The 27,841-nt window shown below is 48.8% G+C and overlaps 3 protein-coding genes across 3 annotated transcripts; all 3 read left to right on the forward strand.

Moving 5' to 3' along the window:
• Positions 1-1,077: 1,077 nt before the first annotated feature.
• Positions 1,078-3,272, forward strand: LOC136517169 (large ribosomal subunit protein eL20z-like). Its single transcript, XM_066510693.1, has 4 exons — positions 1,078-1,458; positions 2,373-2,451; positions 2,545-2,662; positions 3,019-3,272. The coding sequence occupies exons 1-4, from the start codon at positions 1,188-1,190 to the stop codon at positions 3,076-3,078; spliced, it is 528 nt and encodes a 175-aa protein (XP_066366790.1). The 5' UTR covers positions 1,078-1,187; the 3' UTR covers positions 3,079-3,272.
• A 264-nt stretch (positions 3,273-3,536) lies between these two features.
• LOC136517168 (large ribosomal subunit protein eL20-like) lies at positions 3,537-5,558 on the forward strand. The gene is made up of 4 exons (XM_066510692.1): positions 3,537-3,694; positions 3,810-3,925; positions 4,022-4,085; positions 5,032-5,558. Exons 1-4 carry the CDS (start codon positions 3,680-3,682, stop codon positions 5,371-5,373), a joined length of 537 nt encoding a protein of 178 aa, XP_066366789.1. The 5' UTR covers positions 3,537-3,679; the 3' UTR covers positions 5,374-5,558.
• A 20,458-nt stretch (positions 5,559-26,016) lies between these two features.
• Positions 26,017-27,841, forward strand: LOC136518818 (cytochrome b561 domain-containing protein At2g30890-like). The gene is made up of 3 exons (XM_066512505.1): positions 26,017-26,704; positions 26,854-27,015; positions 27,097-27,841. Exons 1-3 carry the CDS (start codon positions 26,636-26,638, stop codon positions 27,556-27,558), a joined length of 693 nt encoding a protein of 230 aa, XP_066368602.1. The 5' UTR covers positions 26,017-26,635; the 3' UTR covers positions 27,559-27,841.

Here is a 27,841-nt window from a genome sequence, read left to right on the forward strand (position 1 = left end):
CTCGACGATGCCCTAGTAGCGGGCCCAGCGCCGCACAGACTGTCACCCAACAGCTGCTATCAGGTGGCTGCGACAGGTGGGTCCCATTACAACATGTGCAACATCAGATCTACTTTTGCAACATCCAGGTGAAAATACTTGCAATATACGTCCAAAAATAGTTGAAACACTTACAACATACGTCTGAAAACACTTGCAAAACACCTGAAAAACACTTGAAAGTCCATTGCAAAGTATGCAACATTGAGATAAAACACTTACAACAAACATATGAAACACTTGAAAATTTGAAACATACGTTTGCAATATGCATGTACATGTAACATCCAGATCTATTTTTGCAACATCCAGATGAAAATATTTGCAACATATGTCTGATACAGATGAAACAATTGTAACATACAGTGGAAACATATATGCATAGCCATTGCAACATGTACAACATCTTGATCTACTTTTACAACATCGTTATAAAACACTTGCAACATACCTCTATATCACCTAAACCACTTGAAAAATACGTTTGCAACATGCTCTTTCAGTGCAAACATCTACTTGCTGCTTCGGCGAACAGAGGCTCATCGGCACGTAGAGGTCATTGGTGTGCTCGCCGGCGACGCGGTGCTCATTGGTAACACGGAGCTGGGCGGCTGCGGCGTGCGCAGAGGACGAGTCGATGGCACGTGGAGGTCACCGGTGTGCTCACCGGCAGCGCAGAGCTGGGCGGCGGCGCATATAGGGCTAGATGGGTCTAGCACGGGCAGCGAGAGGGCGGGTGGGTGCCGCGCGGGTAGCACAAAGAGTGAGTGGAGCGTCGTGTTAGAGCGTTTCCGATTGCTCAAATGCTTGACACTTGACCGAGGTACATGGGCTCGATTCGGCCCATGATCACGAAACCAGTACTACATGGGCTATACCTGCCATGTCCATTGCTACTGGGTCTCCGTTTCGTCCAACAGACCCAACGCACACTACCTGGCCCACCATCTGATCCAAATAGAGGGGCCAGCCGAGCCCAGCCCGTCCCAACTTCCAACTACTTCTCTCGGCGAGTCGGCGTCGCCTAGTCATCACTCACAGTCACTCATCAGGTCGTCGGTGTCCTTCCAGATCCCACCGCGCGTCTCCTGCTGCGACGACACGCGCACCACAGCCCGTCGCGTTCGTCAACGGTCGACCCATCGCCCATGGGAGGGAGGCACGAGGCGGAGGCGGACGGCGGAAAGACCGGGGGCTACTCTTCCTCCGGCCTCCCGCCGTCGGAGCCGCCGCACCTGAAGGGCCAGCCACCGCAGGAGTACGGGTACGGCACGTTCCAGGGCCCTCGGCAACCTCCTGTCGGGTTCCCGCAGCCTGCCCCGCCTCCCGGGTTCGGCGGCGGCGGCGGCGGCTATCACCAGCAGCAGCCCTACGCGCCCGCGGAGCCGTACTACGCCCAGGGGTACCAGGCCGTGCCAGGTATGGTGGGGGTCTTCTCGGTCGCTGAGATTGTTTGCTCGCGCTGCTTAGCTTAGCTGTGTGATGGGGAAAAGATGCAGCTGGGGGTGCGAGTGCGATTCGAAGTATTTACGAGGCTTTCATGGTGGGATTGTTTGATTGATTATGTTGGTTCATGATCGTATCTTCCAAGTGAGGCAAACCGGCAAATTCACAGCTTATAACTGCCAGCTGATGAACCGATTCAGAACCTTTGTATGCTCCATGTTAGTACTTGTTCTTTGGTAGACTGCAATTAATGTTAGCAGTTGTATGCTCCGTTCAACTGTTGTTGAGCTACCGCAGCTGTGACCACTAATTATAACGTTAATTGAGATGTTGGTAGTGACATTGGAGACATTTTTTGATAGAAGAAAACTGGCAAAGACATATAATTCATCTATTCTAAGATGATTGGATCCACTGACCAAAAGCGATTGTGATGCGCTCGCTGATGATTGCCAATCTGGTGAATCGATGCAGAACCTTAGCACTTGTTCTTGGGTAGGACTGCAAATTTTCATAATGAAAACTGGATTGATTTCAATCTTCAAACTAGTTGTGCTACATTTACCCACTGTTCAACTACTGTTGTTGTGATCCCTAGCTATATAACATTAATAATTGATCGAGATGTTGTTCGTGACATTCGGAATTTTTCTGATGGAAGCAAAGATATACAATTCTGCAATTCTGAGATAATTGAATCCATTGACCAAAAGTGATTGTGACGGGCCAATGACTTCTGGTTTATGAACACATACAAGAAATTGAACTAGCTAACTACACTGTGGTGATAACGAATAAATGTGTGCCGACAATGAAAAATAGAAATCTATGTTAATGATCATATAGTTTTTGATATGTTAATGATCATATGGTTTTTGGTCCCTTAGGCTATGGCCCTGTTGCTGAAGGAAGACCTGTGAGAATGAGGCGTCTCCCATGTTGTGGCCTCGGCTTAGGCTGGTGTCTGTGAGTGTCTGCCTCTGTACATGTGTTATTTCCCTGTATTTTCTGAAGTCATACAGCACTACTAACAAAGTTCATTTCTCTTCCTCAAACAAGGTTCATTACTGGGTTTTTCCTTGCTGCCATTCCATGGTACATTGGAGCTTTCGTTCTGATATGTGTGCGGGTACATGACCAACGAGAGAAACCAGGATATGTTGCTTGCACAATTGCTGTAAGTTCCTTTCTATTAATACAATGCAACACTGCTGCTTATCTCACCTCTGGAATTTGAGATTGAGCTGCATGGAAATGTGGAAGCAAACTGTTTGATTAATAGTCTTTGCTGTACCAATTGAAAGGAAAAAAAAGGATAAATGTACTACCAGTTGAAACGAAAAAAAGAATAAATGTACTAAACATACCTAGTACTTATTACTGATTTTAAATTGCAATCTGCTGAAAATTTACATTTAACTGTACAGGACTACTAAACTGTTGAATATGATTGTTTGCTGGCTATATCATTTTTTCTTAATTCCTTCTTCTTTTGAATCTCAAGCTGATTTTGCTTCAAATTTGACGTTACAGGCCGTTGTTGCTGCCGTTGCCATCCTCCTGGGGGTAACTAAAGGAACACACGTGTGGTGAATTGCCTCCAGAGAAGGCAATGGATGTATACTTGCGTTGTATATCTGTGTGTATTAAAAGTGTGGAGCAACATCCATGTGCTCTTATGTCCATATATATTGTACTTTGTAATGAAATTTTAAATGTAGTAATGTACCATCTGCTTCTTGTAAGCAGCACTGCATCATATCATATAATAAGATACCTTGTGTAAATTGCGGATTTTCTGTTTTCCAATGAATTGTCAGATGCAGCACTGGTCCACTGGACAGCCTCAGACATTATACAATACATCAAGGGTCAAGAATCCCCAGAAAGTAGATAGGCTAAAAAGCAAGGTAGAAAAAAAATCAGAAAAATGAAAAACACAACAAATGAGCCTCTAGCTAGACCAATTTATTGTTGCCCGAGATAACAGCCCAATATCTTATCGGCCCAGTACACTACTTTGACTTGAACAAACTGATCAAGCATTCAGGCCCATAATACACGGCCCGTTAGGGTTTCTCGCCCCAGCACATAAATACTACTTCGCCTCCGGGGCCTCCCTAGTCGGCCGCCATCTTCCCTGTTAGGTTTTAGGAGACCTCCGCCGCCCCTCCGGTCTCGCGAGCTCGCCGAAATGGTCGCCCACAGGGTAAGCCTACCGCCGCCGTCTTCTCCACCTCCTCTTGTCTTGATCCAACGCGTATTTGCTGTTCCCGGTTTGGCTGATCTCCTAATTTCTTCTGTGATCCGTTTCGGCGCGGCAGTTCCATCAGTACCAGGTGGTGGGTCGCGCGCTGCCGACCCCGACCGATGAGCACCCCAAGATCTACCGCATGAAGCTCTGGGCCACCAACGAGGTTCGCGCCAAGTCCAAGTTCTGGTCAGTGCCGTACACTCTCGGGCCGATGTTAGGATTCTATAATTGCTTTTTTCGATGCGGGTTTCTGACGATGGCGTCTCGCTTGTTTGCGCGTAGGTACTTCCTGAGAAAGCTCAAAAAGGTGAAGAAGAGCAATGGCCAGATGCTCGCCATCAACGAGGTTCAACCAATCCTTTCTCTTATTGTGAACGTTGCTATGCTTTATGAATTGGTGTGGATCTATAGATAGGTGTCGTTTGTGTGTTTCCATTGCTGATGTTATGTCGTGAAGTATATGCCCTTCCTGGCCGTATTAGTGATAATGCATCTCACTTCATCATTTGATTAGTTACAAGTTCAATAGATAAAAGGTATATGCGATCAGTGATTCTTCAGTAAGAGCTCAAAATCCATAAATTGTACAGATGGCTCTCGTTTCAATTTGGGGGGCTCTGAATTTGTCAATCGTGTGAGGAGCTGGTTTGCTCTTTGATTATTTGAGCAAGTAGGTGCTGTTCTACATGAAACTGTGGTATCGAATACTTCCATATTAAAGAATTGAGGGAGTTCAATTGATGCACATGCACTAGTGTTTCAATTTATGTTTCTGCAGAAGTTGTGATATCACACACTTCCTCTGTTTGCATGCTTATCACTTTTGAATTTTACCATTTCTTGATCAATCAGGGTAAAAAAAGTATTCTTAATGTAAACATAGGAAGCACATGTGTTCCACTTTTCAGCATTAGGGCGCTTAAAACTTGTAGAGCTAATGTTCTATTCATCTGAAAATCCTGTTGCAGCTATGACAGTGTCCAGTGTTGAAACATATGTTCCCTACTGTACTTCGTGATACATAAGAACATTGATGCTGTGATTTTGTTACATGTAGTGGTCTGGCATCATATTGAGGTGGCAAACTTACAATAAGCTGAGTCAGTAATGTCTGTTGAATGGTGCTTTTAGCTATTTAGCAATTTTGTTAGTTGTTGAAGGGTTTCATTGGTGGTGTCATTTTCCCCCCTAGCTTGCCTTAGATATAGCCAGAGCTGGATGAGGCAATCCCACTTGTTCTCTTATGTTTTATTTGTCCATATCAGCTTCTTAATATGCTTGATGTTTCTCAGATCTTTGAGCGCAACCCAACCACTATCAAGAACTATGGCATCTGGCTGCGTTACCAGAGCAGGACAGGTTACCACAACATGTACAAGGAGTACCGTGACACCACCCTGAACGGTGCCGTGGAGCAGATGTACAATGAGATGGCCTCCCGCCACCGCGTGAGGTCCCCCTGCATCCAGATCATCAAGACGGCGACGGTCCACTTCAAGCTGTGTAAGAGGGACAACACCAAGCAGTTCCACAACTCTAAGATTAAGTTCCCGCTAGTGTACCGCAAGGTGAGGCCACCCACCAGGAAGCTCAAGACCACTTTCAAGGCGTCCAGGCCCAACCTGTTCATGTGATAGGCGTCGTCAGATTATCGTACCTGTGTGTTCTGTGTCTTAGCGCCTGAGAGATAAAAGATTTTGCCTGTGCAAGTTTTGGTGCCCCGTGGATTGAGCACTTTGATGTTTCCAGTTACGGATTTGAATGATGCTATGCAAACCCTTGACTTTCGTCCAAATAGTTATCAGCATACTGCTATTTACTTGCCCTGTCTCCCTTGCTGCCATTGTTGGTTCTCGGTGCGTTTACTCTTGTCTAAAATTGCCTGATTGTCTGATAGTTCGGAATTTCTTATTTTGTACTGTGGCCCCGCTGTTTGCCTGCAGCCTGCAGGATTTTCGATTTTAAGTTCTTTTAGCAAACTTGTTGCCTCGCAAGACCGCTAACCTGTGGTTGTATGCCGTGGGTTTGGAACCCTCTTGTTATCATTCAGAAGAACAGTAAGGGCCTACGAAAGCTGCTGAAGCCGTACCACATTCCAGTGGCTTACCTTGCTCGAGCTCTAGTGCTTTGCAGCAGAAGCCGTTTCTCATAGAGGTTTAGTTCAGCTATAGAGAAGCCAAAGCTGCTCAAAAGCCTTGCCAAGGAGGCCCGAAGGTAGGCAGGTCAGGAGAGTACTGGACATCACAGTTGAGCGGCTGCTGCTGAAATGATGCACATTTGGACGTGGAAAACGTTGGCATCCCGTCAAGGCGACATCAGCGGCGGATGTGCATGGTTGCATAGCGCAGTACTGGTAGATGTGTAGATGCTGCTAGCGACGTTTGGGCAGGGCCAGGGCCAGGGCATCAGACTTTCCCAGGTCGGGGCTCTTCACCTAACCACCCGAAAGCAAGCCGCATCGGCTGCTCAGGGCGTCCGTCCATGGTTTGTTTGGTTTCAGCCTTTCAGGCTGCTTGCGGAAGCAGATCCTGGTGAACCATCGCTGGCGTTGGCCGCTGCCTGTGAATTATTCCGGTTCCTTTTTTTTTATGATTTGATATCGGCCAACGGAATGGTGGTCGTTGGAAAGCAGATTAGATGCATGATTACGATGACAAAGTCAGGTGACTCCATTTTCAGTGAACCATTCACGGCCAATTTGCATTGCAGCGTAGAGGCCATGATCACACATGGTGAAGCAGCAGTGGCAAGACGGTAGAAGTAGGCGAGAGACGAGAGGCCTCTGTAGCCTGTAGCCTGTAGCCTGTAGCCTGTAGCCTGTAGCCTATATACCTGTACGCCCAGAGACTCTCTGACATTTTGCACCCAAAAGCAGCAGACAACGCGTGGTCTGGTTTTCCCTGCTGTCAAAATGAAACGATCATTTGTGGTGCTTTTGGCATTCTGAAAACTTCAACCTCGCCTGTACAAACTCCTACTGTACAAGGTAAAGGGTCACTGTGTGGTGACTGGTGAGTGATTGGGGTGATGCAGTGCAGTGAAGCATCGTCCTGTTCATTTGGGCTTGTTTAACTTATAAGTCATGGCTGAAAGTACCGTTGACTAGTTTGATGTGAGAGAAATATTATTCATTGGCTGATAAATCATGGCTTATAAGTCAGATACGACAAAGCGAACAAGCTGAGCAATGGCACACGGATGAAGATCCCAGTAGGGGCTGCCCCACCTCGCGCGCGCTTTTCCTTCCACTCGAGATCGGTCCGGGTGGACTCGAGTGCGCGCTGGCCCATCGCAGAATGAGTGCAGCCGCAGAAAGAAACAATTCGACACATATCCATGCCATTTCTGAACCCCAGTTTATGTCCTTCAGTTTCTCTACAGTAAAGTCTGAACCGTGGAAGGTGTGCTGTGTGCACTGCATGTGACCGTATGCGCGACTACAGTGCGAGTGCACTAGTGCAGCAAGGCCTTGTGTTTGTTGGGTTCTTGGCGGCCTACTTTCCCATCCCAAATGGCAGCGATGAGATGCATGGAGAGGAATGGGAGACCATTGCGCCTCACTGTCTGTCCCAGAGAAACGGCTAAAAAGGAGGATGAAGGATGAGCTGCACTCTCGGTTGGCCATTACAATAAGACTGCATAGATACAGCCAACAGCCATAGTGCTTCAGTTATCTCGCCCCCCAATAGTTGCCTCTATATATATCATAATCATACATACATAAATAAAACACGCACCCTAGATACCGTATCCGGCATGCCACAGCACCTAGGGCAATGTAGCATAGCATAGTTCCACAAGAAGAAATCCTGCGGCAAGTGGCAACCAGACAAAGAGGAGGCTATTGTTGGGCACTGATCATGGTGCCAAAGCTCGTCGCGTTCCCGCCGGTACAGCGAAAATCCTCTCTTGACCATCCCTGTCTGCGGCTGACAGGGACTTGTTAACAGATCCTCCCATTAGCAACAACTACTACAAGATGTAGGCATGTAGCTTTGCGTTCATCAGCCATGCATGCAAATCCCTCTCCCCTGCTGCTTGGTCAGCACCTCCTGCTTTTCCAGTGAGAATCACATGAGATATTACAAAGCGATGCCTACTTCATCACTAACCCAAAGGAAAAACAAAAGATGGAGCAAAATTTGATGCCATGATGGCTACTTGTGAGCAGAAAGCCAGAAATGTATGTACAAGGGAGGCGTCTTGCTTGCACATCGCCATGCATGCACACACAGCACAGAGACCGGGGGAGTTGGCAACTTGGCATGGCATCCAACATGCAGGCATGGAGTTGGTGGGAGACCGGCTGGGAGGGCACACACCGCACACGCTCGCTGCTGCCCGCTGGACCGAGATCTCACTAGCTCCCGTCAAGGATCGAGGTGATGGTGTCTGTAATCTTTGCACTACCAGCCCGCTGTTCAAGCAATCTCAAGCTCAACTGTTCCACAGCGTAGATTCAGATCCTGGGTTCTCGTTGCGGCGACACCGTGAGCAAATGAAAAATGTTTGCAGGTTTGGCTGCAAATGTACATGTGTGTGAACTTACTTGGGCAGATTAGGTTCTTGCAGCATTCTGTCATCACAATATAAGGTACTCCTAGACAGTGACCAAATCCTACAGTATCTTCATCATGATGAAATCAGTAGATCATTATGTCGAAATCCTATAACATTCTTGCTAGTTCTGTATGCAAAACCGAAGCTAAAACAGAAATGAACAGGTCTGTGAATGTATGTATGATGTTTTTGACAGAAATTCAGGCCTCATTTCATTCACCAAGAGCTAAACGTATCAATACAGTTAGGCAGTACTGTCATGGCCATATCTGAAGAAAAAAAAGCAGGACGACGATGCAAGCCTGTGCTGGTCTGGTCATAGAGAATTTTTAACACTTTTTTTAAACTAATTTTAAATCTAACCCTGTTTTATTATTTTTTCCTAAACTAACACTTTTGGCCGCGGCCTATTTCCCTGGCGCGGCGAAACGCCTATGCCGCTGCCATGCATGGTGGCGCGACGAGGGGGATGACGTGGCGACGATCGAGGGCGCTGACCGGTGACGTGGCAGGTTCTGCCGCGTCCATAGCCCACGGCGCGGCACTGACGCGCCAAGACCCACGGCGCGACAGGACCTAGACACAAGCAGAAGCCGACCAACCTCAATTGCAATTGAACGGGAGCTGGTGTCGGTGCTGTAAACAACTACAAGTGCTGCCGTGACGCATTGAAACGAATATAAAGCAAATAAATTGAGTTCGTGTGCAAGTTGACAAGTTGCCACATAACATTTTTATTGGTTTAACATAAGTTCGACATAACCAACTAAGTCTGCAAGTTTCGAACGACAATATTCGTTCGCCATAAGTTCGACATAACCAACTAAGTCCCAGGAGTGTAAGGATCCCTCTGACACCCCTGTCTCTTCGGATTTATAGACAACATATTAAGAGTGTAGCCAACGTCGGTGTGGTAGCGTTGCCGGTGCGTACGGCTCGTACCCTGCAAGTATATGATATACACGATTACTTATAATATTTATGATCGTTAGTTCATGGAGCTTACGTAATTAAAGAAACTACCTTTATTACTACCTGTGAGGCTCCTTGGGTACCAAGCGGGGCACAACCTAGCTGAGACATGCCGATCTCATCCTGCTGCCAAGGGTCCCACTGGTGGTGTTGTATGCGGAAGCCCGGGGAGTCATCGTCGTCATCGTTGTCCTCGTCGTCCTTGTTTGCAAGGGTCCTTCCCAGCGCTATAATGTGGTGGTGTACGCACAGCGGAAGCGGCACCTGTCACCAGGTTGAGAAGAGCCGGCTAGTGTCCTCAAAGAGCCAGAAGACGTGCCACCCGATCGCGCCGGGTAATCGGGTTCCACCCAAGGAGTGTCCATGCAACTCAACTTCTGAGCTAGCTTCCTACAGCTCCGCTTCACCTTCTGCATAAATAGACGTTAAAATTAGTGCATTTCCCAAACGCATATACACTAAAGAAATATTTTCGGAACGGACAAGTTTATGTTTATCTCTACAAAAGCCTTGAGAATGCCTGACCCCTGCTCTCTAGACTCGTGAAGCCAAAACGCTGCTTCGTTGAACAGCCTTGACAATTGTGTCGTCTGGGTACAGAAACACGGTTGGACAATTTTAGTACACATACTTAATACCAAATGGATAACAAATTGTATCATTCGAGTATCTTACCACGTATCTTTGAAGCGGGGCTCTCTGTAGTTGTATGTCGTCCCTAGTGGCAACGTCGTACACATCTTCGATCACATCTTCCTCGTCGTCCTTGTCAATCGCCTCCTCAATGTACGGGGGCTTGATATGTGTCCTCGTAGACCTGTAAAGCCACCGTAGATACTCATCGAAGGTGTGCTGGTCGTGTGGGGGACCCGCATCGACCGGTTGCCGGTCCCTGGTCTGCCACAATTGGATGTACGCGTTGTGTGTCACACGTCAATCCTTGGTCTTATATATCTTCCTATAGTCATACCTGCAACAAAACGATTGTTAGTTGTACCATACATACCTCTGGACTGTAGCTTTGTTATTAATCGATAACGCACCCATGTAATTTTTGGTTGGTGGATTAAAGCGGTGGTGGGTAGCCTATCATTCTTTCAAACTGCCTGCAAACCCTTATGGGCAAGTGAATCTCGACCACGTGGAAGAAAATAAGAGGGAACATTGCAGCGATACTTCGTTTGACTCATCCCTAGCGACAGGACTCAGATAGTCCTGGAGCTTCGGAGCATCCCAAGGACACCAATGCACCTGAACATTTCGTAATTGAGTTAGGTTGTGATATAGTGTACATCGAATAAGACACATGTATGATAGTAAAGAGAGCGTAACCTGGTGCTATGTCAGGACATCGAGACAGTCCGTGTACTCCCTGTACTTGCGTCTCACATTCCCTCTAACTAATTTTGCTTGCATCCAGATATACAAAGCTGTAGGGAGTGTATCCTACCCATTCCAATGTTGTAATGAACATGATAATGAATTAGCCATTAATAATTTCATCATATGTAACTGCCTCGAAGAATATAGTGAACCGAAGTACTTATAGGGAAACCAGTAACAAGGGGCCTCCCAATGGGCCATCGTTCCCAACACCAAACCTGGAGTAGGTAGGAGTAACCCCCAAGGTTCACATACCCTGAGGTGCGACGGCAGGCAACGCATAGCTATCAACACGTCCATGCTATGACTGCGTTGCCCTAGCTGTACGCCGCTATGTTATCCCACGGTTGGTGTAGTATGTCAAGAAAGATCCAGCCGATAGTGTTGCCCGAGGCGTCTAGGAATAGGAAAACACCAAGAAAGTGCCAGAGCCACACTCTAGCGAACCTGTCGATCTTAGCCTCATCAGCCTATGGGTCCAAGTAATCAAAGCGCTCTGTGATCCACGACGACGAAACACCAAAACTTTACCTGAAATTCACCAAAGAAAATGAGACCCGATGGCTGTAGAAAAGCAATGCAAGTATTAAATATGCTTGAATTGCTTACTTATTTTTTTTGAAAACCTCGTCATCCGGTGGAAGAAAGCCAGTGAACTAAGCCACTAGCTCCCTCTAGTGATCGTTGTTAACTATACATGTCACTGGAAGCCCCCTAACCGAAGGCCAAAGATAGTCTTCATATCCTGCATGGTCAAGGTCATCTCGCTACAAGGTAGGTGGAACTTGTGGGTCTCAGACCTCCACCTGTTATGAGAATAGAACTGTGGGGGGTACGACCCCGAATACCCACGGCAGGCCACATGGGCTATGCCTCTAGGGGCGGCCTAGCTCGTGAGAAGGAGCCTTGCGGGGCACGATTCTGCTCGGCGCCTCCCGCAAGGCATGGTGAGGATATCCTAAAGATGTTACGAGATCTGTTAGGATACGTACGATCCCATGATTCTTATAATCTGTTATTACTTTCCGGTTATCTCTCAGATCTAACCGACTTGTAACCTTGCCCTCGGACTATATAAGGTGGGCAGAGACCCCCTACAAAATCACAGCAAATCATACGATAGCTAATACAAACCAATAGACCACAGGAGTAAGGTATTACGTCATACTGATGACCTAAACCTGTATAACTCGTGTGTCTCTGTTGTCTTCTTGTTCTTGATTACACGCTCCTCTGTCGATCAATCTACCATCGCAGGATACCCCTCGGTGGACTACCGACGATATTCTGTCGACAGTTGGCGCGCCAGGTAGGTGTGTGTGTGCTGTTTCCTTGTTGAACAAGTTGACTTTTTCCATAGGCTCTTCGTCCCTCCCGCAGCCTGGCCAGATCTTCATGGTCGGATCCATCACGTGGGTCATCAACGCCGATGGAGTTGGAGAGCTTCTTGAGCCAGTGCAGATCCGTTCTGCGCCGACCACCCTCACACCTGCGACTGTAGATCCAATCTCGGAACCACTTCTAGGGTCGACTTCATCAGCTACTCGCCGCTCGCTTCCTTGCTACCGGAGGAGGCATGTCAACAATGACGATCTGATCGAGTCTATCGATCGGGTCGGCCTAAAACTCGCCAATTGCCTCTCCATTGCTGAGTTGGCTCTGGACACCCTTGTTCAGCACCGACCACCTACCGATCCTGATCTATCGGTGTCCAGTGCTCGGCAAACTTCGAGGCTCGCCACCCTACCCTTCGGGCTTGCCAACGCCGTCGCTACATATCAGAACGCCCTGAGGGGCAAATTCGCCGACTAGATCGCCGACCAGCTCCCACCAATCGTCAACATGCTGCACGCCAGCCGAGGTCTCGGAACATCCCTCCAAACTATCCTGGAGGAGAATCCAGGCTCTGAGTCTCAAGGCTCCACGGAACCCCTCGCCGAGACCTTCACCGAGCAACCCCCTCTCCTGCCTTTCCGGGGTGGCGCAATCTTCAATGTCAGCATCGATAGCCCCCCCGGAACGGCGAAACAGATGAGGAATGCGCCGCCCATGAAAATAGGAACGTCAACCGCATGCAATGCTGTGATAACGAACACGCCCTTGCGATGGCTGAGGCTGCTCGTGATAACCAGTTCGACTCGCAAGGAAGGCCCCTCCATCGCAACCTCGATGAAGAATTCCTCCACGTTGATGGCCACGACGTCTTCAAAACTCCGAGCGCCAATCTAGCGGTGGCCACCAACGAACTTGCACACCTCCCGCAGACGCCCGAGCTCGCCAAGGTTGCCGCTATGCTCAAAGCGGCACACTATCAAGTTAATGAGATCCGAGAGGTTCAGAGACCTTCATGCTCCACAAGCATGATTCGCCGATCAGCCGATCCTAGATCCAATCGCCGCCCCAGTTAAAGCCATTTCGCCGACCAATCACTACCTCCCTAGGGGGGGGTTGGAGGCCACCATGCCGAGCATCATCGCCAGCACGACCAAGAGGTCAAATAGGACGCCTGAGTGCACCTCAGTAACCTTTGGGATGCACGATGGTGTATCGATCAACGTCGCTTCGGGCGCCATGAAGATGAAGTACGACGCCGCCAGGAGTACGAGCAAGAGTACGATAATCCGGACGTAGCTCTGGAGTCGATCGTCGCCGGCAATAACGCTGATATCGGCCCCAACAACCCAGAAGGGCCCCCAGCGTTCACCAGGGCGCTCTGAACACTCCAGTGGCCCTGTGGTTTCAAAATCACCGGAGTCGAGCCCTATGAAGGAAGGATGAACCCAACTCAGTGGTTGCAGGCTTACGCCACCGCCGTCCGCACCGCCGGAGGAGACACCAACGTCATGGCGAATTATCTCCCAGTCATGCTCACGTCGATCGCCATGAGCTGGTTCACAAGCCTTGCCTTGGACTCCATCGGATCTTGGGAAGAGCTGAAGAAAGTCTTCACCAACAACTATATGGCCACATGTAGGCGGCCGTGCACCAAGCACGATCTCAACCGCATCACCCAAAAGCCATCCGAACTACTCTGCAGCTACATCAGACGCTTCTCCGAGATGAGGAATTCTATTCCCAACATCACGAAAGCCGAAGTCATCACCGCCTTTGTCCGAGGACTTCATCACCGCGAACTCCATTCTAAGTTCAACAGAAAGCCACCTACCGGCATCGGTGAGATGATCACAACCGCCAACCAGTACGCCGACGCCGAGGAAGTGGAGGTGCGTTTTAACGAAGATACGTGCACTAATCGCCCACCTCGCCGCCACGACGACCGCACCGACGACCGACATCACAACGATCGCTGCTATGACGACCGACAGCACAACGATCGCCGCTATGACGACCGATAGCACAACGATCGCCGCTATGATGACCGCAGTTTCCATCGGGACAACGAACGTGATCGGCCAGATGGATTCAAACCTGGTCAGAATCGCCGCCACCGACTAGACCACTTTGTTGCCAACGTCAATGAGCCGCACGCCAAGCGTAACTACGATGAGCAGTACAAGAAGATCCTCGACGGACCGTGCCCCTTGCACAAGAACGCCAAACACAAGATAAATGACTGCCTTGGTTTGGCTAAGGAGTTCTAGGAGAAAAAATACAACGACGACAATGGAGTGAACGGAGGACGCCGACCACCTGGGGATAATAATAATGCCTTCTAGGACCATGACAAGGTGGTCGCCACCATCTTCGGGGGTTTCGCCTCCAACGAGAGCAGAAGGGAACGGAAGCTCACCGCCCGACGAGTGCTCGCTGTCGTTTCAAAGGAAACTACCACCAACCCCAGCTATCGCCCGTGGTCTGAAGTCTCCATCACCTTCAGCAGGGCCGACTAGTGGGCGGACATACCCTACACAGGGCATTTTCCCCTCGTCCTTGATGTGACTATCCAGAAGGTGCTCTTTAGAAAAGTCCTTGTCGACGATGGGAGCGCTTTGAATCTACTCTTCACCGGGGCCAATAGATCTCACACCCTCAGACTCCTCCTTCTGGGGCGTGGTACCTGGCAGGGCATCTAGACCGCTTGGGGAAATTACCCTACTAGTACAGTTCGACACGGCAACCAACTACCGAGTAGAGCATATCAACTTCTACGTCGCCAACTTCGACACACCTACCATGCCATACTAGGGCGTCCGGCTCTGGCCAAGTTCATGGCCGTTCTGCACTATGCGTATTTGGTGTTGAAGATGCCTTCACCTGTAGGAGTCCTGTCTTTGTGGGCCAACCTCTCCGTCGCCTATGCCTGCGAGACAGAAAGTCTCGCCCTTGCCGAAGCCATCGACCTCTCCATCTAGATGGCTAGCGTGGTCGCTGAAGCTAAGATGTCGTCTGCTGATAACATGGAGATCCCAAAGCCTCCTCGTGCCTCCACCAAGTCCAAGGAAGTCAAGGAGATCGGCCTCGGCCTTGACGACCCTTCCAAGACGGTGAAAATTGGGGCTCACCTTGACCCAAAATAGAAAAGCGCGCTCATCTCCTTCCTACGTGCCAACGTCGATGTGTTCGCTTGGAAACCTGCAGACATACCGGGGGTACCGTGGGAGAAGATCGAGCACTCCTTGAATGTCTCGCCGACTGCTAAACCGATCAAGCAAAAACTTCATTGATTCGCGTCGAACAAAAAGGAGGCCATTAGGGTAGAAATAAAATGGCTCTTAGCTGCCGGATTTATAAAAGAAGTGTATCATCCAGATTGGTTAGCTAATCCTATTCTTGTTAAGAAAAAGAATAAAGAATGGAGAATGTGTGTTGATTATACTGATCTTAACAAACACTGCCCTAAAGACCCCTTCGGCCTGCCTCGGATAGACGAGGTTGTAGACTCCACCGCCGGCTACGAGTTGCTCTCCTTTCTTGACTGTTACTCCGGCTACCATCAGATCTCCCTCAAGAAAGAAGACCAGGTCAAAACGTCATTCATCATGCCTTTCGGTGCATACTGCTACACCACTATGTCCTTCGGACTAAAGAATGCTGGAGCGACCTACCAAAGGGCTATCTAGATGTGCCTCGACCAGTAGATCGGCCGCAATGTCGAAGCCTACATCGACGACGTGGTCGTCAAGACTAAAACCATCAACAATCTTATCGCCGACCTTGAAGAAACTTTCTCCAACCTGAGCAAATACCGATGGAAGCTGAACCCTTCAAAGTGCATCTTTAGAGTTCCATCTGGTATCCTGCTGGGCTACATCGTCAGCGCTCGGGGCATCAAACCAAACCCTAATAAGGTCTCTGCCATCACCAACATGAAACGACCGACGTGTGTTAAGGATATACAGAAGCTTACAGGCTGCATGGCTACGTTAAGCCATTTTATCTCGCGCCTCGGTGAGAAAGGGCTACCTTTCTTCAAGCTCCTCAAGGCCTCCGAGCTTTTTTCTTGGTCAGAGGAGGCAGACATAGCTTTCGAGCAGCTCAGGTTGTTTTTAACAAAACCTCCAATCATGATAGCGCCATGACCAGATGAAACTCTGCTGGTTTACATCGCCGCCACTTCTCGAGTTGTCAGTACGGCTATTATCGTCGAACGTGAGGAAACTGGACACGCCTACAAGGTACAACGTCCGGTCTATTTCATCAGCGAGGTACTTAATGAGCCCAAAACTCATTATCCTCAGGTGCAAAAGTTGTTATATGCAATTTTGATTACCTCATGCAAGCTCTGACATTACTTCAAATACTACAAGATTGCCGTGGTCACCGAGTTCCCTCTGGGGGATATTCTCCGCAATAAAGAGGCCAATGGTCGTATCATCAAGTGGGCTATTGAGCTCGACACTTACTCCATTAACTTCAGAAGCAGACCAACCGTTAAGTCACAGGCGCTTGCTGATTTCATCACTGAGTGGACCGAGATCCAAGAACCCATTGCCACCACTTGCCCTGAGCACTGGGTGATGTACTTCGATGGTGCCCTTAACATCAATGGTGCTGGTGCGGGCATTCTGTTCATCACGCCGACAAAGGATAAACTCCGATATATTCTTCGCATACATTTTCTAGCCTCCAACAATGCCGTGGAATACGAAGCATGTCTCCATGGTCTCCGTATAGCTGTCGAGCTCGGCGTCAAACGCCTCATGGTATACGGGGATTCTACGCTGGTTATCAACCAGCTCAATAAAGATGGGTCATGTTCCAGTGAGAAAATGGATGCATATTGCGCCGAAATCAGGAAGCTTGAAGGGAAATTCTATGGTATCGAGTACCACCACGTGATACGGGATCAAAACCAACCAGCCGACCAGCTATCAAAGATAGGATCTTCTCGTGCCGCGGTTAAGCCGGGGGTTTTCGTTCAAGACCTCCTGACACCATCCATTAAAGAAGAGAAGGAAGTTGTAGAAGTACCCCCTGCCGAGCAGTTGGTACTCGCGGTACCTTCGCCGGTCGCCGATTGGAGGGAACAGTTCATCAAATACCTCTCCAGCGACGAAGTACCCGCCGACAAAATCAAAACCGGACAACTAATTCACCGAAGTAAGCATTACGTGCTGGTAGACGATAGCCTGATGAGGAAAAGTGCCAAGGAAGGGATACTACAGAAGTGCATCATCCAAGACGACGGTGTGAAGCTACTTTCCGAAATTCACTCTAGTTCCTATGGCAATCACGTGGCTTCGAGAACACTGGTCGGCAAAGCTTTCCGAGCAGGTTTTTACTGGCCCACGGCCATCTCTGATGCAGAAGATCTCATTCGACGATGTGAGGGTTGTTAGTTTTTTGCCAAGCAAATACATGTACCGGCATAAGAACTGTAGACCATTCCAGCTTCCTGTCCATTCACATGCTAGGGACTGGATATGATCGGGCCTTTCAAACCAACGCTAGGAGGTTTTAGGTATGTGTACGTCACCATTGATAAGTTCTCCAAGTGGATTGAGTACAAACCACTCATCTCAGCTACTGCAAAGAAAGCAGTCGAGCTCTTTGAAGACATCATACACAGATTCGGTCTCCCGAACAGCATCATCACCGACCTTGGGACGACTTTTACTGGCCATCATTTTTGGGACTTCTACGAAGACTGGTGCATCTCTGTTAAATACATTTCTGTTGCTCATCCTAGAGCTAACGGTCAGGTCAAGCGGGCTAATGGTATGATCCTCGATGCCCTCAAAAAAGGCTATATCAGAAAGAAGAAAAGCATCCGGGCAGATGGCTCAAAGAACTACCAGCTGTGGTCTAGGGACTATGCACTCAAGCTAGTCGCAGTACCGGCGTATCTCCATATTTTATGGTCTACGACTCAGAAGCCATACTCCCAGCGGATATTGCTTTCCGAGCACCTAGAGTAGAAAATTATGATGAAGAGCAAGCCTCAGCTGTTCGGACAGAAGACGTTGATCGGGCTGAGGAAGAATGTCTGATTACTTGCGTTCGCACAGCCAAGTACCTCGAAGGTCTGCGGAGGTATTACAACCGCAACGTCAAAGGTCGTTCATTCACGATCGGCGACCTTGTCTTACGTAGGAAACAAAAACCGAAGGGCTTCACAAGCTGTCTTCCCCCTAGGAGGGCCCTTACGTCATCAAAGGTGTTACTCGACTAGGGTCTTATCGCTTATGTGACTTAGATGGACTCGATGTTCCTAACTCCTAGCACATAGAGTACCTTATACGTTTCTATCCCTGAAACAACACAGATATGTATTCTTTACCTTCAAATTAATAAAGTTCTGGTCTCCATTATTTTCCTCCATTATAAGTTTCACTTATCGTTATCGGGCTATACACCACTCCGTGACGATCTCCAGTACGCTCGCCAAGTACGCCCAAATCACCGAACACGATTCGCCCAAATCGCCAAACACGATTCCTCCAAATCGCCGAACACGTTAACTCCAAAAATCGCCGAACACGTTAACTCCAAATCGCCAAACACGATTCCTCCAAATCGCCAAACACGTTAACTCCAAAAATCACCGAACACGTTAACTCCAAATCGCCAAACACGATTCCTCCAAATCGCCGAACACGTTAACTCCAAAAATCGACGAACACGATTTCTCCAAAAATCGCCTACTATGTCTTCTCCGGATCACATAGGTTTTTCCTCCTAAAAACGACGACGATTTTGCGCTCCAAATTTCATAACATAGCTCGCCGATCGTCGAGCAGCACACGTTTTTCTTTTCTGTTTTCTATGGAGAAGGCCCAGTCTCTGATTACTTCCTACACGTGCTTAGGGGCTCCGCGCTCTGTGTTACGGTTGGTCGGCTGCGGTTCCTTGGTCATGCCTGTTCATCCTACACGTGTCAGGGTCTCGACGCTCGATGTTATGGACTATGGGCTAGTCAAGGCCTAGATTTTAGGCATAAACTAACTGTTCGGACGCCACTTTAACTATTTTTCTCGCCAAGTTACTCAAATTGAACGCTGGGCAGCATGTGTTTTGCTTTGATAATTATGGAGGACACCAAGGCTCGAATATCCCACCACACGTGCTATGGGCTTCATGCTCTACATGTTGGGCGGTAGGCTACGGTCCTATGATAACGCTTGTTTTCCCAACATGCGCACGGGCTCCGTGCTCTACGTTACGGATTACGGGCTAACTAAAGTTTCAGGTTTAGTGCAAACTAACTGATTGAACACTGCTTATATTATGCATAACTGCATCGGGTTGTTAATACAAACGATTCTTCATCGCCAAATAAAGTAAGTGGAACAGGCGATAATATCCGAGCAGTTCTTTAAGCTTCGCCAACATCTTATGTTTCGCCAAACAGGTCTATATCACCGACAAGCATTTTTGCTGCATCTTCAACATCGTCCTCCAGCTGCTGGGTTTGCACGTCGCTCAGCCCATCGGCGAACCCACCACCTATCGACTGGATGTCGATAGACGGATAGTGGGACCGAACCACTGCAAGGGCATGAGTAGCGGTGGTCAAAACGACATCGCGGTTGAAAATTTTGAAATTCTCCCATGCTGCCTTGCATCTCTGAATAATGGTGTCTGGCCCTTGCTGCCTGCTGTCATGATGGGGTGCCGGTTCAATGTCGACGCAGTCGAGTACTGGTTTTATTGCGGTGGTTATAGTGTTGAAGTTGTCTTTCTGGACTTTGGCTTCCTGCACCAGCACATCGAACTGTGCCTTGGTTTTATGGCGATAATCTACAAAAATTACAATGGTTTGTCAGACCAGAAAAGTACTACAACATTACTTCCGATCAGGGGGTATCTACCTTTCAGTTCTTCGGCCAGTTTATCTGCTCGCTCCGACTCTTTCGCTTTCTCTTGTCGAATTTGCTCGATGGTCTGGCGAAGCTGGCTGAGTTCTGCATCTTGCTCTGCAAGCACAACAGTTATCAAAACAGCAGATTGGCCAACTATTGCAAAGTACATTATGTGATAAAGCATACTAGATTTCTGCTTGGATACATCCTCAAACTGCTGGCACTTCCGATCGAGCTGCTCGGATTTATTTTTGAGTTCTCCGGTTTTCTTGCCCAATTGCTCGGACATATTTTTTAGCTCCTCAGATACAATCGCCAGTTGCTCGGATTTCTTCTTCAGCTACTCGGATGCATCCGTTAGTTGTTTGGACAGAACCCCCTTCTGATGTTCAAGGTCCCAGGAGTTAGACTCTAAAAGGTCCCACTCGTGCTGGGCCCTCTTAATATTCTTTTCTGAAAGATTTAACGCCTCCTGGAGTTTCTTGTTTCCTCGGCGAGGGGCTCCATCCTCTTTATCAGTTGGTGCCATTGCTTGGCTGTTCGAGCTATCCCCTGTGGATGAACAATGCTAGAGATAAACCTTGGTCTCCAACAACATATATCAGTGTTTCAGATGCGGTACTCACCTCGATTTGACTCATAACTCCAGCAACGGCGGATTTTAACCTCTTTATTTCCCTAGTGGTGTTTTCTTCCTCGACAACTACCACCTCTTCTCCACGTTTTCGGAGAATCCGGACGGACTGGGGTTTAGGTGCGGCACGCTCGATCTCCACAACCTTGTCCTCCTCCACCGTCGCTTGAGGCACCACTGGGGGACTCTATGGTCGGACAGCTGCTCCGACCACTCCTGGCATCACTGCGGGTGGTGACGGTTGCTCCTCGGCTGTTGACGGAGTTGCATCCTTAGCCTCCGGTGCATCAACAACAGCTGCAGTTTTCGCTTCCAAAGTATCAACTTTTTTAGTCGTAGCCTCAGTCGCGGTCGCCGACGCGCCTATCGTGTGTGCCAATGATTCACCGTCACCAGGACCGCTGGTAGCGGTAGCTGGTCCGTCCTCTATTTACCGAGCACTCAAGGACTCCCGGATGGGAGCAGTTCGCATTTTTTCTACCGAGGTTACGGGCCTCGGTGTTGCCCTGTGTTATATCGGCTTGTCAGTAACCAAGAGAATTCAATGAACAATATTATTACTCTAAGGCCAATATACTTACGGTTTGGTCTTTCGATTAAATTTCTTGAACCGGCGATGCCTGCCTGATCCCCTAGGTGCTGCTGCTTGGTCTGCCTGATGGGAGGACTCCTGCTCCTCTACAACAGGGTGCCGCTCTGCTTGGTGCCCCAGTGCCCCCTCTGTGTGCTGCTATGCGGTTATCCCCTCTTGTTGCTCAAGGACCTTGGTCGTCTATGCTGCCGGGACTTTCGTCGTTGCTTGCACATAACTTCTCCTTACTTGCTGCTCGGGAGCTTCAGCATCCGTCGATGGCTCCTTCGTGCTCAGCGGATGCGCTACCTGGTCCTCGTCATCGTCCGACCACTCCAGCACAATGGTTCTTCGTGGTCGAGCGGTTCGGCCTTCACCAAGCGAGATGCCGCCCGATTTGTGTGCAGTAGAGCTTGCGGTTTTTCTCCTTTTTTGGATCGGCTCATCTACTGCGGTCTTTGCCCGTGGATCTTCTCCGATATTGGGGATGGACTATTCGACGAGGTGCTTGGCTCCTCCTCTTCGGGCTGTAGCGACCACCGAATGTCTACTCCTTTTGGCCAATCAGCTCTCAGCATGTTTGAAAAGTATATTGCCCTATCCTGCGAATGGATCTTTACATAAGTAAGTCAGTCCTTTGCTCAGAAACTGATGCCTGAATAATGCAAAGTGAAAGGGTTACCTGAGGAGGTGGATTGGTGCAGTTGAAAGCCTTCGTTCCTTTTGGCCAACTGAATGAGACATTGGAAGTAAATAGGTCCATGGCATGGTCTATTACCTCTTTCTTCGTCAGACAGTCTGTGTTTTCCTGGATACCATCGTTGTCACCTTTATAGTCGAACATCGGGTGGGCCCTCTCTTTGTAGGGCTGGATGCGCCGCACTATGAAGCTAGCTGTAACTAGTTCACCCCTAAGCTCCATGCCCTTAATCAAGTACAGAAGTTCCATTACTTGCTCCATGTCAGCATTGTTGGGTCTCTCCAACCAGTTACTATGGTTAACCGGGATGTGGTGGACGTCGCATCGAATCAGTGGGTGACTTTGTTTGATATAGAACCATCTAGCATTCCAACCTTTCAGGGAGGTATTTAGCGGTACACTGATGTATTCGCTAGCCATCCCATCCCTGAGCTGTAGGTACATGCCGTCGACCACCTTGGAACCGCTACCCCCCTTCTTCTTCAGACAGAACAGGTGCCTGAACAGGTTGAAGTGTGGAAGAACACCGAGAAACGCCTCATAGAAATGGATAAAGATCGACACGTGCAGTATGGTGTTGGGGTGTAGGTTATAGAGGCTAATCGCCCAAAACTCCATAAGATCCCTTAGAAAGGGGTGGATAGGAAACCCTAATCCTCGCCAGAAATAATCTTCAAATACTACAGCCTCATCAGTATGAGGTGTTGGGAAGGGCTCACCACTAGCCGGCCGCCATCCGGCAGTGAGGTGGTCTGGGAGAACGCCCGCCGCCACCATCCTGTTGAGATCTGCCGCCCCCGTCTTCGACGGCACCCACTCCTCGTCGCGGCTGGCTCCGGTGGCCGCCTTCCTCGGCTTTGCGGCTCTTTTTTTCGGCGCCATTCTCTCTGGATTAGTACTAGATTGGAGGCGAGTGCTCGCGTTGGTGCGGAATGTGGAGCGTAGGGATTGCGAAGGAAGGAAGAAAGGCAGATTGAGTGAGGTAGGAGGCGATGTATGTGGTGGCGCGGTTATAAAGCACTTCCCCCACCTTTCCTTGCATCTGAGGGTTTTTGGGAAACCATTCTCGCGATCAGCGCTACTTCGACTCCACCAACGTGGTTTAATGGGCCGCAAATTGGGCTATCACGTAACAGTAGCCCACATCGCTCATTTATCGCTGCCAAATATTCACCGATTTCTCTGCAATTTAATGAGGCTCAGTACCCGATACTGCACAACCATTACTCCGATTTTTTCTCCACGGTTTGATTTATCCGATATCTTTGCCCGAAACATAGGGACTGGCTACTTGCTCGGCTGGTTTATTATTTTCTGAGCGTGGCATCACGTGACTACGTCACCTACTGTCAGGCTCGGGGACTAAATGGGCACACTTCACCTTGCGGTGAATGTGTTTGTTTTTCATCTCGAGGCTACGCTCGGGGACTGGCTACCTGCTCGGCTGGTTTACTATTTTCTGAGCCTGGCACCACGTGACTACGTCACCTACTGTCAGGCTCGGGAACTAAGTGGGCACACTTTACCTTGCGGTGAATGTGTTTGTTTCTTTTGAAAGACTCCGAGCCTCTAAAAGATAAAACAAGGTATCTTTAATCTTGTGGTCGGACTCTAAGTGGGCACACTTCATTTTACCGCGCAGGAATTTTCAATTTTGGACTTGAGCTCCTTACACCCTTATGTCAAGCCGTGCTCGGAACACACTGCTCGGCGATGTTGCACGCTGCTCGGTAGATGCTCACAACTGCTCGGCGATTCATTATGGTGGTCGGACCATGATTTGGACAGCTCGGTTTTGGTTCGCACCTGCTCAGAAAAGTTCAAGATGGCATTGCACAACAGGTACAAGGCACTCGGGGACTAGCTGTGGGGGTACGACCCTGGATACCCACGGCAGGCCACATGGGCTATGCCTCTAGGGGCAGCCCAGCTCGCGAGAAGGAGCCTTGCGGGGCACGATTCTGCTCAGCGCCTTCCGCAAGGCATGGTGAGGATATCCTGAAGATGTTACGAGATCTGTTAGGATACGTACGATCCCATGATTCTTGTAATCTGTTATTACTTTCCGGTTATCTCTCAAATCTAACCAACTTGTAACCTTGCCCCCCGGACTATATAAGGCGGGCAGGGACCCCCTACAAAATCACGACAAATCATACGATAGCTAATACAAACCAACAGACCACAGGAGTAAGGTATTACGTCATACTGACGGCCTAAACCTGTATAACTCGTGTGTCTCTATTGCCTTCTTGTTCTTGATTACACGCTCCTCTGCCGATCAATCTACTATCGCGGGATACCCCTCGGTGGACTGCCGACGATATTCTATCGACAAGAACGTCTATTAGTTACCTCAAATTTGTTATAAGAATATTTACGTGCAATGAAGGCACTCGCACCTGTCTACTGCTGCAGTAAGTAGTGCTGGGTCAAGGGGCGGAAGACCGTAGTTGATAACACGGACAAGCTCGAGGAAGTTGGCACGCCATATGTACGGCGCGTAACGCTCGTCCCACTGGTGTGCCTGGTGTGCGTGCGGGGCCTCAAAGGAGGCAAGGGCACCTCTGCGTCGGTGTTAGTAAAGAAGTGTGCTCGGTGCGGGTCGTCGTACTCTATCTCAAGAACGGGGTACAACGGGTGCTGCGTGGAAGGGAACATCCCGTTAAAAATTAATAAACAAAGGGTTAGAATATTTAAATTAACAATATTCAAATTAACATTATGTAGCATTGCAAAATTTAAACTACTTGTTATGCAATACGAAAACAATATGAAAGCACATGTATATATTCAAAGTAACATTAACAGACATATTAGACAACTTCACTAGAAAAATAAGCGACTTCTATGTATAGCTATTTAGACACAAGACAACTAGAAGATGCTATAACTGCATTTGCTATATAGCTTTTCTTTCTTTTTCGTTGCACTGTTGATTTAAAGTATATAATTTACACAGTCTATAATTGGGGAGATGCCATAACTGCATTTGCTATATAATTTTCTTTTCTTTTCTCTTATGATAGCCCGTTTCCATCCACCAGAGGCGACGACCTTTCCCCACTCGCTCCCCACATTTAAGCATTTACGCCCAACTTGAAAAGACAAATTAAAGCCCCGACTTCGCGCTAGCGAGTACGCCAAAACCTTCTTTGCCAACTTTAAAATAAAAACGAATACGGATAATACAGAAAGCTATTCACAACACCGCACTAATGAGTATGCTAGAGGTTCCGTTACTAACTGCTATACGAAAACGAATGAATGTATTTATGGGCGGGTGAACGTATCTATGGACAATTTAGGAAGACAAAGCTATGGTTTCGTACCGCTGAGTATGCTAAAAGCTTCTTTGCTAACTTTAAAATAAAAATAGATACATATAATATAGAAAGATAAAAACATAACCCCATGATAATAATATATATACTAGAAGCTTCTTTGTCAACTCTAAAACGAAAGGTGATGAATATATTTTACAAAAGAAATTTAACGAAACATACACGTAGAATTTATTGTACACGAGACTGGTGATATCCCTAACAAATACCTATATGAATTTTACAAAAGCTAGCTGAGTTTTACAAATACCTATGTGCGTGGCCAGAGGGCGCGACGGGCGGCCGGCGGCCGTGGCGCGCCGACGTTCGTGGCACGGCGACACGTGCGGGCGCGGCCGGCGGGCGGCCGCGGCCAGCGGCAGGCGCGGCTGGCAGGCAGACAGAGGGAGGGCAGCTCGCGGGCGATATTTAACTAGGACTGCCGCGCCGTGAGGGATGGCGCGGCAGAACCTGCCACGTCACCGGTCAGCGTCTCGGTCGTCGCCATGTCATCCCCTCGCTGCGCCACTATGCATGGCGCGGCACAGGCGTTTCGGCGCGCCAGGGAAATAGGCGCGGTCAAAAGTGTTGGTTAAAAAAACAATGTTAGATTTAAAATTAATTTAAAAAAATGTTAAAAAAAATTGTTCTAGAAGGTTTAGTTAGCCTAGCCACTGGAGCTCGCTAGACAACTTGCCTACAATGCCTTTTGCTTTTCTGAAACCTTGCCTACAAACTTCAACAGTTGATACCCTACTTTCAGTCTTGTGCTTTTGGAAATTTTCCTGGATGCTGATACATACAGGAGCAGCCAACAACATCTTGGTGCTTCCTGCTGCACCACCGCAACACAAAGCCGTCCTTTCACACCATCATACCGCAGAGCTGTCAAACCGTACCCTCAAAGCTCAAAGGAGCTAAAGAGCGCCCATTCATCTATCTCCGATTCCATCCCCTCCCAAGTCCCAACAGCACAAAAGTCCACCGCACTATATTATCGCTAGGCCGCAAAAGCAGCAGCAGCTGCTCATATCCAAATCATTCACTGGACAGCCCTCCCAAGTTATTCCCTGAGACTGGCCGATCACATTCTGTTTCTTGAATTCCTTGGAGGATTCTTTCATTCGTCTGCAAGTCATCTCGGAAGACCAAGACCGCGGCGTCGCCGCATTGCGCGGAGAATTGGAAGAAAGCCTCGGTTTTGTGCTGTTCTTTTTGTTCATTCTTCAGTGAAGATAGGTTTCTTCAGCTGTCCTTGAGTTCTTGTAATGCCTGTACATAAAGGCCGGAAGGGCTTGGAAGAAAGGAATGACTTGAGGTGATAGTGTGTGTGACAGAGAGAGGGATTGTGAAAGGCTGAGAGCTCCTCTTGTTCTTCCTCTGCCATTGTTTTTTCCCCCTTTTTGAGGGCTGTTCTGGAGCTCTGTTTTCGTTGTTTCTTGCCACCTTTTGGCGTTCGTTTCTGCCGAGGAGAGACTGCATTGAGAAGCAGCAATGCTACTGTTCAGGAGAAAAGACTGCTCCTTGCATCTGCAGGTTGTGTGATTCTCATGCTTCTCACACCAACCCATGGTAGCTCAAATCCAGAGCAGAGCTACAAGATGGCTCAGCCTTTGGAGGTAATTTCCATGCCCTCTACTACTCCTGAAAGCTGAAACTGCCACCAAATTTTTCCTCACTCTGTTCAACTTTACCAGAATCTGAATATCTGACAGACAGTAGAAGTTGTGTTGTATTACTGACCGCGACACCTGGATTGATCTTGCAGCTCACACCCAAGCTCTCGCTGCAGCTCAAGCTCCATGCCTTCCTGCTCTGGTCTTCAGTTGGCTTCCTGATGCCGATCGGGGTGCTGCTCATCAGAGCTTCCAGCAATGTCAAAAGCACCAAAGGCGTCAGGTTCCTCTTCTACTGCCACGTCGCTTCCCAGGTCTGTGAGACTGTGACATGAGCTCCATTTCCTGCAACTGCAATCGCCATCAGATATTCACATGCAATGCAATCCTCGCAGATCGTCGCCGTCGCTCTCGCCACCGCCGGTGCAGTCCTGTCTATAAGCAACTTCGAGAACGCCTTCAACAACACGCACCAGAGGATCGGGCTGGCGCTGTACGGCTTCATCTGGCTCCAGCCGCTCGTCGGCTTCCTGAGGCCGGACAGGGGGGTGAGGACGCGGAGCGCGTGGTACCTGGCGCACTGGCTCCTGGGCGTCGGCGTCTGCGTCGTCGGCGTCGCCAACGTCTACATCGGCCTGCACACGTACCAGGAGCGGACCGGCCGGAGCGCGCGGCCGTGGACACTGCTCCTCACCGTCGAGGTGGCGGCCTTGGCGTTCGTGTACCTCGTCCAGGACCGGTGGAGCTACGTGGTGCGGCAGCAGGAGGAGGACGCCGCCGCCCTCGGCGACGAGCGGAGGGAAGGGTCCACCATGTACCCGGCGAACGATTACAAGGAGGTCGTCGTGGTGCCGTAGTCGCCTTGCTGACTCGTGACAGGTCCCCACCCCAGATTACGCTAGTTTAGCCGACGACCCGTCGAGCGGATGGGTTGGAATTCCATGGATGCCGTCTTTGGGAGCTTGCATTTGTACAGGTTCATAGAAAGGAGATGATGAGTTTGAACGAAGAACAACCTGAGTTCGGTTGTTTTTCATTTCAACTCAGTCTCTGAAAGATAAGAGTCTCTTTGGAAATCAGGATTCTGGAGAGACAGGAATTAAATGCCCTAGTATCTTGAATCCTATAGATCGAACAAAT

This window comes from Miscanthus floridulus, chromosome 17 (assembly GCF_019320115.1).
Source record: "Miscanthus floridulus cultivar M001 chromosome 17, ASM1932011v1, whole genome shotgun sequence".
NCBI lineage: Eukaryota > Viridiplantae > Streptophyta > Magnoliopsida > Poales > Poaceae > Miscanthus > Miscanthus floridulus.